Consider the following 10,720-nt stretch of genomic DNA (forward strand, 5'->3'; position numbering starts at 1 on the left):
AAAAATGACATCAGAGAAAACTTATGCAGTACAGTTTGAATTCAAGCAAATGCTGAAAACCTTTTCACCTTTTCTGAGGTTCTTATGGTTCTTATGAGCCAATACCATTCAAGTCTACATGTTTTTTTCCTCATGCCTCCAAACCAGCACAGCTCAGTGTCATGGAGCTCTGCAGAAGAGCCGCAATGAGAACCAGCCTAGCACTGATCTGTGCACCCACCACTCTTACCAACCTTTACAAGTTACTTTTAAAAGAGCAATTTTCACTCCTCACATTCAACTCTACTCAACGTTTCCTCTAACACCCATGCCATGCCAGCTCTTCACATTTGCAAGTCTCTATAAAAAGTATATTTCTTATTCCTGAAAAGCATCTTCAATATGCTGATGGTGCTGGCACTGGGATCCAAGCTCCACACAACAGGTGGAATTTTCTGTGGAAAATTCCCTACAGAACAGTGTAATCTGACCTGCTACAATAACAATCAACTTTCAAGAAGTTTGAGCCTTAGGGATAAGTAGCTAAAGGCAGAACAAACTCTCAGAATCAAGAAGAGATATCAAACCTTCATCACATTTGATAGAAAAAGTTATTTTTGGCACAGCAAAGACTACTCGAAATTACTCTATTCATCAGCCTTTCTCCTCTGAGATGTCTGGATGAGCTGGAGGGAACAGTGCACCAGTCAAATCTGATACAGCCACTTGTGATAACCCTGTCCTCCCCCCCTGCGACATCTGGATATAAGACAAAGCATGAAGTCTCATTCCCTCACACTGCCTCCAGTCATGGAAAGCCAGTCTGGATATTGTGTGCAGGCCTGTGGGAGCAGCCACATCCATTTCATGGAAATGAAAACAGGTGACACCTTCCTGTAGGGAGCCAGAGAGGAGCAGACAGCTCCTTGTGCACACCCTGCCCTCCTCCTGTGGCCTGGGCCTGCCACCGCTCACACACGGGGCTCACTGGGATTTTATGCAGTTGCAGGATACCAATGGCCACAGCACAGGGATGAATTTCCTTCAGCTCTGCTGCCTCTGCAAGGTTTGCCTTCACTTGGGGACATCTCTGCCTACCTTAGTCCACTTACTCACCCACTGGTTACTTGCACTTTCACTGCAAATTTTTCTTTCTGAATTGCAAGGACATGTGTTCATATACCATAGGAGATGACAGTGTTGGTCACCTATTAATTAGTTTGCTTATTTTTTGAGGTTTTTTTTCTAAATAATCAGAAAAGTACTTGAGCTCAAGTTTCTGCTAAATTTTATCCCAATGTGACTTAAGGCACATAGAAAGCCCTTCAGCAGCAAATGAAGAGATGTCAGTCACAGAATCACAGAATCATAGAATATGCTGAGTTGGAAGGGACCCACAAGGATCATCAAGTCCAGCTTCTAACCCTTCATGAGGTACTACACAAGTTACATGGGTGGGTGTGGTTTGTAAAATATATGCTGCTTGTTTTTTCTTTAGCATGTTGAGGTGATATGGGGGCCTTGTGTTGGTTCAACAGATGACTTTTACCCTCTGGATTATTGAAAATCCATCCCATAGAAGACACCAGTAAATTCTGAGATCCTGCACTGTCTTTTGCAACAGAACCACTGAGAAGTAGCAGTGGACAAATTCTAAAACAGGTCATTCAGCTTCTCCCCATCAGCTCACTGCAGGGTATATTGTCAGTTTAATTTCCTCATTTAGTTCCTTCTGCTTCCCATAACACTGCTTTTGAATCAGAACAGTGTCTGGGAGTAGGATATGCCAGCTGGCTTTGCAATGTTTTGTACACACAAAATTCCTGCCTTCAAATGAGATTAACCTTTGAGGAATATTAATATACACACAGCACACAGCATAGTGAGGAGCAGCCACCAGCACACAGCACTGAGGAAATGGACAAATACAAGGTGTTCTTCATTCTGGTGTCTCAGAGATTGGTGTTAAAGTTTTCACTATGACAAAGGATTGTTTAGAAAAATACTGTATGGAGAGGCATGTAGGTAAGGTTTCACTGTGGAAGGAGTGTCATACAGAATTAGATTGCCTCCTGCCACTGTCAGAGAACAAAAATGTGTCTTAAACTTCAAGGAAAAACACTGAAATCCCAGTGATTTGAAACCTCAGCAGTGTTTCAGGAGTATGATGCCATGTCCTCTGAGTACTTGTCCTGGTAAGGCTGAGCTTCCTTTTCTTGCACAGAAATATATTTTTAATCTGATAATAATTTTCTTCTTGGTAAATACAACCTATTTATTTTTTTCAGAAACAGACAATAACGAAACAAATCCTCATTACCAAGCAGAACGACGGCACAGTTACTTTTATGGTTTCTCTAGTATCTTCCGCTTCCATCTCCTGGGGCAAATCCAGGCCGAGCTCAACAAACCTCCCCTGTAGCCCAGGAAGAGCACGTTGGGTCTTTATTGCCATCTAGTGACCGAACGGATTGCACTGGTACAGCGAACACGTTTGGGAGCTTTGAAACCAACGACTGCTGCTTCCCTCTCATCCTGAACTTTGTGCTACCCTGGCACCGCATGCCTTGCGGACCTTGGAGCTCAGGTTTGCAGACGTCTGGGCGCTGCTGCTTCCATACTTTCATACTCTGCAAATGAACAGGCCCCTCGTCCTCCCTCTGGGGCCCGGCAGCTTAGACAAAGGCCATTCTGTGAAACCGAAGAGCCTTGGCACTGATTTTAGGAGCAGGGTCACCACGCTGGGCAGCACCTCCAGCACCACGGGGACATCTGGGGTGGCCGTAACAGCAATCTCCTCACCCTGGAAGAGGTGATCGTCAGATTGTTTGCAGGAGTTTTAAAGATCCTCAGAGAGGTGTTGTGTTTCGGAGGCTCTCCTGGTGCCGAGACAGAGTCCTGGCAACATGTACCTTGCACACAGGGCACCAGAGCAGGCCAGGTGACTGCAGCTCCAGGCCACGGACACCTGCTCGCTGCACTCCGTACCCAGGTCATGTTGTCCTTGCCCCAGCTGGGAGCCCGACGGTGTCAGTCCCCGCACGGTGCCCATGCCCGGCGTGCACAGCCCCGAGCTGGGCGGGCTGCCCGGGCCCCTCCCGGCTCTCCTCCCTCCCGAGCCGGTGCCGCTGCCACCGACAGCCACACGGTGACACTGCAGCACCGAGCGCCGAAACACCCCGAGGGGCTCCATGGAGGAGAGGAAACACTTCCTTAACAGGCCGAGCCTTCTCACCCCTCCACGGGAAAGGGCTGTAAGGCTAAAGCCGGCCTTGTGCTCTAATGTAGGTTTGTGGCCCTTTTCAGACAAGGTCACTTTGGTCCCTGTCTTGCAGTGTGACTCCATGTGCTGTCACAATAACCTGTGACAGAGCAGGACGACAGTCTGCAGTGGTCCTGGGGTAACAGGGATGGTTGGTGTGAGCACTATCCCCTTACCTGCCTGTTCTTGCCCATTTGCTGTCCTGTGAGCATCCACTTACCCTTCATGTTTAACTCCCACCATTTGGCTCTATCAGTTTCCACTTGTATTTCAGGAGACAAACGCCCTCAGTTATCCTGGGATGTGTCTGCCATTTCCAGAGATGAAGATGTTTGTGCTGCTCCTAGGTTCAGTGGTTCACTGAAGTGATGAAGAGCAGGATTTAATGTTTTCTAATTTCACTGGGCTATGTTTTGATAAACACCAAGTTCTCAGCTCTCACTGAGCATGAGAGGAATTGGTGGCATTCAACATGACAAGGTATTCTGAAATTCCTTATTTCCTTCTCTCCCTCAGAAGATATATTTTAAAATAAGCTGCTCTCCTTGCAGAACCAGGTGGCAAAAGGATATTCCTAAGGCAAGCTTGCACAGGAATATTTGAAACAACACCTGTTGAGCCCCCATCACTTTTACAGTTTTCTGGTGAAACCTTTAAATGCTTCTCTTGATAAGGAATAAAAAATCTGAGTCACTCTTTGTTCTTAATCCAGAGTAGCAAGTCTGCACTTTTATTTGCCGATAAAGCTATCATATTTCCACAGGGCCTTTTGCTAAAGCTGAGCTGAAGATTCAATCTGAAGACGTGCCTCTGTTTTCCAGATTTAATCACGAATGCTGTAGAAAAAGTCTCCTGAAACCAAACAAAGCCCAGTTACGAGTGTTTTTAAAGTTTCAGGTTTACAGCCTTCCTATGTCATCACTCAGTTGAACAATATAAAACCCTTACAATGCAGTTCAAATAATTCATGTAATTACCATGTACTCACTTTTATTTCAAGACCAGCATCCTGTAATTCAAAACTAGAGAAACTGCCTATTTCTCACATTGGTGCTTTCTCTCTTTAATTCACCAGGAAAGAAAAGTTTTGCAGGGAGAAGTAATACATCATTTACTGAACCAAGCAGAAAAAGGACAGATTGAGAACAACGGCTTTCAGTTTCACTTAATTAAACTGGACCGAGAGGAAATGACTCTGCCAGGAACTGAAAACCAGAGAAGGATGTTCTGGTCTCTGCTTCAGTAGGGAAAGTACTGCACTGTTCAAAGTAGCTTAATTTGTGAGGCACAAGACATGTTAGTTTGAGACAAGAGAGCAAAAACACACTGGCTCTGGAGCAATGCTTCCTTAGTGCAACCTCACAGAAATCCACTGCGTGTTGGAATCTAAAGAGCTTTGTGATACTCTGCGTATTAGCTTGTGTTAGATATACTCCCTCTTGCAAAATGTTCCTGTTAACACAGTGTAGAATAATCCTGAATTATGAAATCTATTCTAAATTTCTGAAATTCTGCGATACCTTTTTCCCCATGGCTTGATTTTTGTTTCATCCTAGCATTTTGCAGAGTTGTCCAATGCAGACATTTGATCTAGGGAAATAAGTAACAGTCATATCAGAGGAAAATTTAATATTATATTCAACAAGCCATCATATTCAGTAGCGAGGCAACTGGGCCCCTTTGTTGGGATGAAAAATTATCTAGAGCTTAATATCTGATGCAGCTGAGATACAGTCCTACTATTTGCTTAGCAGGAACAACATCAGCCCTCAGCAAATAAGGACAGTTGCTGAAGACTTTCCAGGATATGAGCTTAAAATTAATGGCCTGAGTCGTCATTATTTTCCTAAAACTTAAGCACATTGTAGATCTTGTTTGTGTAGATGTAAGCATAAATAGTCAATGGAATTAACAAATTCCACACTTTATGAACAGGGTGTACCTATGGCCAACATATCAAGAAGTTTTGGAATGCAGAGATGGGCACTAGGGTCCTGGGCAGTGTGAAGATAAGTAGTGACTCGGTAGGTATGGGCCTTTCCAGATAGGAGGCCAAGTCCAGTGTGTGACTTCTCACCTCATGTTTCCGAAGGGTTGGAAGTGGCAGTAGAATGTCGCAATGGTCACAGGTCACCAGCATGTCAAAAGACTGAGTGTCTTTAAGAGCTTGAGGTGATGTGGAACATCCGCCTCTTGTGGGAGACAGAAAGCCAATCTTTTTGTTCTTTAAAGGTTTGGAGGTCAGTGGCTGCTCCCTTTCTTTCCCTTTGGGACGGACATCTTTCCATGCCATTGCATTTTCAGAGGAGGAAGAGGGAGCCAGGGAGGAAGAAGACCGTGGTGGAGCACCGATGAGGCTTGAAGCTGACTGGCCAGCAAGAACTTTTGTCAGCTTATGGGCTGCATTGCATTTATTCTGTTAAAAGAGAGTATGCCCGATGAGGTGAAGATTGGCATTGCACCCAACCCTGTGGCCATGCTGTGATTTGGGACAGAGGTGAGGCCTGGGGAGGGACCTTGGACAGCCCCTCCCAGTGATGCTTCGGTGCAATGCACTGTATCATGACACTATGTTTGAAAAGCCAAGACACACTGCCCTTTCTTAGCTAATATACAGCTTTTTGGAGAAATAACCTGGCTGGAAATTAAGCACAAACCATGCTCTTGCTCAGTTTCAAATATACTTACCAGATGTTGGGAGTACTGGTCATCTGGGAATAACTTACTGCATTTCTGACAAAGATTGCCACCAGTACCTTCAGAAGGGAAAAAAAAAGTGAGAGAAACAAAGCATTGACCCTAGTTATCCAGACAGGCTGCTCAGATCCACTTAGAGTCTCTGGTTCTACAGAAACATAGAATGCTGATTCCACTGGCCAAGAAGAAATTTGAGCTATGACTTCATTTTGCTTTTGGCACAAACCTAATCCACCTTCCCTTCTCAATTTCAGGATATTTGAAATTCCATTCCAGTCCCATGTTTTGTGTCTCAAGATGCTTCACTCTTACCCTGGCCCAGCTAATTCTGTTGCCAGGAGGGTTTGCTCTCTATAGTTTATTTTGCCAACCACTGCACCTACTGATGCCTATTCTTTTCTGGAATAATTGACTGGATTCAATAATTTTTTGTCTTGACATACTCTGTCCAACACCTTAGGCCTAATAAAGCTACTCTCAACTTCAAGAAATCAAGGTATGCATCCCTGGCTTTTGTGTACAAAGTGGAAGGAAGTTCTAAATCACATTTTCTCCTGTGCAACAAATAGAAAGATGAACAAGTTTCACTTATTTTCTGACAGAAGGAATTTCACTTCCAGAATATAAGGGAGGCATAAAAGAACATGGCCGATGAGCTACCTGTCAGTGGAACCACACTGGCTTTACAATACCAGCATAACAGAACACAACACTTGGCCCTTTCACCATGGCTGGTTAAACAACAATCAGCTCCAGGCTGGATTACCAAGAACTGTAGAGAAGGCAGGAGAATTTTCATTGAGATTTAACAGTTGACCCAGTCCGTGACAATGAGGAATTTTGCTTACCAATGGGGCGAATAACTGTTGCATTAGTGGATGCTTCACTGGTTTGAAAGTCCACATCCTTATGATAGGACAGACCACTGTTTGGACAGATCTCCTTGTGTTTGTGCTGGTCCTTATACATGATGTATTTGTTACACTCCTGACACCTCTCTGTTCGGCTGGCACAGGTGTCCAGGTGTTCCTGTAGCTTGTTGAAGGGCATTTCAAGGTCACAGATGGTGCATTTCATGGCTCGTTTTTGGCACTCCTTGTTCTGTACATGAATAGACAAAATTATTGCAGATTTCCTATCAATATTGAGAGAGGGCATTGAGTGAGAGCAATGAGTGGCTGTTTAAAAACATTCTCCTTAAGGGTTATCTATAAAATCAAATGCAGGCATAGCTGCATTAGCAGTTCATCTGTCTAGGCTATCTTTATCTTAGGATGATTTAGGCAATATAAGGCAAAATGAGAATCAACAGCTGTGAAGATGTTCTGTGCCAGTACAGGTCAGCAACAGAGCACAAGGCCACCTAGAAAATTCCAATACTTTAGCTACCACTGCCACAGGAAGGCTGCTGTGTTTTCACTGCTTTGGTTCCTTAAAATGATTAGACTACAGCTAGCATGGACAGACTGCTCTCACTTCCAGCCTCTGCGAAGCGTTTTTGTGTATCTTCTCTCATTGACTCTCACCTTGTATAATCACTCATTCAGAGAAGCAGGCAATATGAGTGTGGGGGCAGGACAGAAATGTCTTGGAGGAGCCCGCAAAGAACATCAGATCGAGATATCAAGGATGAGAAAGTAATAGACTATCTCCTGGAACAGACTGTCCCATCACAACTGGATGGGCAACCACCATGGGCACCCACTTCATTACAAGGGGGGAAAGTATGCCAAAACACTGCAGCTCTTCAGAGATTTAAGTTTCTTCATGGTCCAGGACAGGAGTCAGGGATTTACATGTTTTTGCTGTTGAACACATTAGAGTGACTTTTAGTGTCTGATCAAAAGGGTCAGCCTGGAAGTAAAAAGTACTGCACTCCATACTTACCTCATGATGCTCCAGCTGGTATTGCTGCATACTTTGGTGACAAAGTCTGCATCTGATCTGCAAGCAGAACATACAGAAGTTCACTTGGAGCACAGAAGGATGGTTGATGTTGTCATATATCAATAAGCTTCAAGCTCCTGAGATCTTCCTGTCATTTTCATCCCAATCATCAACCAGCTGAATTTTTGTTTCTCTGTCTGCCCTGAGCTGAGTTGATGAGATTTTGAGGAAAGCAGGTGTCTGATGATTTTGCAAAAAACTGTCATTCTGTGTGAGGATCCAGTTCTCAAAGACACCCATATGAAATGCAAAGTGTGATGTGAAATAGCATGTATTTAAAATTTTGACTGAGTTTTAACTAAAAAGTATAGGTATGATATTCAGCTAGTCTAAATTATAACAGCCACTCTGAAAACATTGGAGGTAGGCTGGTTTTCTAGAGGTTTGCCATGAGAGTTACTCATGTGTTCTGTTAAGTAACTGAATTCAATGGAATTGCTAAAACAATGCAACCAGTAAGACAGAATAAAAAAGTCATGCCTGTGTATTCATACTTCACCATAGTGCCTCTAGCTACAGAGTTCTTAATGCTACACTAAAAATGCTCTTGCCTTCCTGTATGAAGAGCTGATAAATGCACTCTGCCAGTTCAGCTTTTGTTAAAAAGGTGAGTTGATGTCAAAGCTCTGTACAAGCAAGGTTCATGTCAGATCAGGTACTGTCTGTCTTCCTCTACTCAGATCACTTGCCCTGCCTGCTCAGGCTAATTCACAAGCACTAGGAGCACATTTCATCTGTAGTTTATACTGCTGAGGAAACTGAGATACCGCAATAGAAGCTTCATTCTCTTAAGCTAAGTGTGCAATAGGATCAGAAGATGTTGTAGCAGGTCTAAAGGGTCATAGCAGACCCTTACAATTTTTCTGGTCAAACAATTACAGAAATTTAAAGCTGGTTAATATAGAGCACAGTGATATGAACATACTACTTCAGGGCTGGAAGGGCTCTTTGGAAGGGCTCTTTGCTAGTCGCAAGAAAACCCCAAAGAACATGTAGCATTCCTCACCTGTTTGTGTGCTTCTGTCTGATGGTCTTCCATATCCTTTTGAGCAACTGGTTCATCACATTCTGGACAGAGGGTAAGAAACCGCATGCAGTGGGCCTCATGGAGGGAGAAATTGGCAGCAGACACATCTCGTTTACTATCGAGCATATATGGGAGAGAAGAGTAAATGAACTTTTTTCCTTTGTTACCAAATAAAATTGAGGCTAAGCTCATGCTTAACCCTTCTAAGTTTGACTCTTTTTTTTAATTGCAGTGCTTCATTGCCTTCATTCATATAATTTTCCCAATGGCCTTGCTACTGTTCAAGACACACCAAGCTACGCTACCCTCATGGCCCCTTTCAGCCTTCTATTCTACGAGAAATGGTCAACTACCCTGGAAAAAATGAGTATTTTATCACTTAATTGCAAATATAGCAAGAGAAAGAACCATCAGTCATGGGGGGAAACAGCTGGTGGGTTTGGCATGGTTCATGCACTGACTCTTTTCTCTGCCAGATACTGCAAAATTGCCCACAAAGGTATTCTGTAAAAAGTGAATATGCAGCAGAGGAGAGAACTGTGGAAGAAACATCTGCACAGCAAAGCAGCAAGAGTGCAGCATCCTGGAAACGTAAAAATGCATTCAAAATATTTTTATTTCCTACTCAATAGCTAGTATACTCATGCGGTGTGGTTCTTCCTCTGCTCCCCCTCTTACAGGAGACCTGGATAACACCAACGAAAATCCTAAAAACTCCTGAAAGCCCCCCTTTTGTAGGGTTGGAGAGGGTGAAAGATCACTTACCAATTTTTGCAGAACCTGTTCTCTCCTGTCATTTTTCTTTTTATTTTACTGGATATCCTTTCTTCTAAGAGCAGAGAGGAATCTAGGAAGCGAAACTGAAAGGCTCTGTTGCAGTAACTCCACCCCAAACAGCTGTTTGGCCAAAAATTCTTTAAAGGAGAAACAGCAGTATTGCCAGGCAAGTATTGGTTATTGGTTTTAGGTGTGAATTCCACACAGATTAGTTCGATAGTCCTTAGAGAAACTCCGGGGTCTCAGCTTCCTTCTTTCCCACATAAATTTGATTTACAGTAGCTTGTTCAGCAGCTGGCAGGGTTCCTGGGCCTGACCGGTCTGTGCCCTCAGCCCCTGCCCTCACGATCCGGGCACGGCCGCATCCTCCGCCCGAGGAACCGAGGAGCCCGCGGCGCCCTGAGGAGGGGCCTGAGAGCTCCGTCCGGGCCGCGGGGCCGCAGCGTTGAGGGCAGGGGCACGAGGCCTTCCCTTCGCCTCTTGGGGGATGGTCACGGTAGTATCCGGCCCCACAGACCCACCTTGGCCTCCCTGGGACAATGCCGTCTCCCTTGGACAAAATCAGCCAGCTCGTGGGAGGAGGTGTTCGCCTTCCATCACAACGGGGGAGGAACCCAGCGCCGGCCGCCCCTCCCCGAGCCCGCGGCCGTGCCCCAGCAGGTCCCTACGCCTCTCTGCTTCCCCAGTGACCCTTGGAGCACTTCAGGGCATCAAACTACGTGCCTGGTGAAATTTCCAACCCCTGTTTCCTTCCTGGGGATACTCTGCTGTGGTTGGGATGGACCGACAGCACCAGAGGCCGCAGGAGCAGCGGGTCCTGTCTCTTGCTGGACCTCAGCATTACATTTTTACATAGAAAATTTTAGAAGAAACATAAGTTAGAGAGAAAAATAAACAGAAGTTCACGTTTTCAACGCCGGTACCAGTACCTTCAGGACTTTCTGATGGAAGGCCAAGCATTTGTGTACCTGCTGCTACAATAGATGCCTTCCAGCAGCTGTATGATAAGTGCCGTCTCTGATGTGACAGAC

General features: G+C 44.8%; 1 protein-coding gene across 3 annotated transcripts; it reads right to left on the reverse strand.

Annotated features, from left to right (window-relative positions):
- Positions 1-3,937: 3,937 nt before the first annotated feature.
- On the reverse strand, positions 3,938-10,709 carry XAF1 (XIAP associated factor 1). 3 transcript variants are annotated; one of them, XM_017822776.1, is made up of 9 exons: positions 10,619-10,709; positions 9,678-9,772; positions 8,892-9,027; positions 7,826-7,882; positions 6,787-7,039; positions 5,930-5,997; positions 5,319-5,657; positions 4,762-4,831; positions 3,938-4,093 (listed from the first exon to the last, which is right to left on the reverse strand). In XM_017822776.1, exons 2-9 carry the CDS (start codon positions 9,707-9,709, stop codon positions 4,065-4,067), a joined length of 984 nt encoding a protein of 327 aa, XP_017678265.1. In that variant the 5' UTR covers positions 9,710-9,772; positions 10,619-10,709; the 3' UTR covers positions 3,938-4,064. The 3 variants fall into 3 exon arrangements, with proteins under 3 accessions (XP_017678265.1, XP_017678263.1, XP_017678262.1); XM_017822774.1 differs by having other exon boundaries at positions 9,678-9,826; positions 10,619-10,700; XM_017822773.1 differs by lacking the exon at positions 10,619-10,709 and having other exon boundaries at positions 9,678-10,603.
- Positions 10,710-10,720: the final 11 nt, after the last annotated feature.

The sequence above is a fragment of the Lepidothrix coronata genome, unplaced genomic scaffold (genome assembly GCF_001604755.1).
Source record: "Lepidothrix coronata isolate B3197 unplaced genomic scaffold, Lepidothrix_coronata-1.0 Scaffold99, whole genome shotgun sequence".
Taxonomy (NCBI): Eukaryota; Metazoa; Chordata; class Aves; order Passeriformes; family Pipridae; genus Lepidothrix; species Lepidothrix coronata.

Excerpts from the sequence above, each read along its gene's own strand:
- XAF1 (XM_017822776.1), bottom strand. The coding sequence starts at position 9,709 with ATGACAGGAGAGAACAGGTTCTGCAAAAATTG. Across the intron at positions 7,040-7,825 it reads ACCAGCTGGAGCATCATGAG|AACAAGGAGTGCCAAAAACG; the intron begins GTAAGTATGGAG and ends ATTCATGTACAG. Across the intron at positions 4,832-5,318 it reads CAACCCTTCGGAAACATGAG|ATCAAATGTCTGCATTGGAC; the intron begins GTGAGAAGTCAC and ends TTATTTCCCTAG.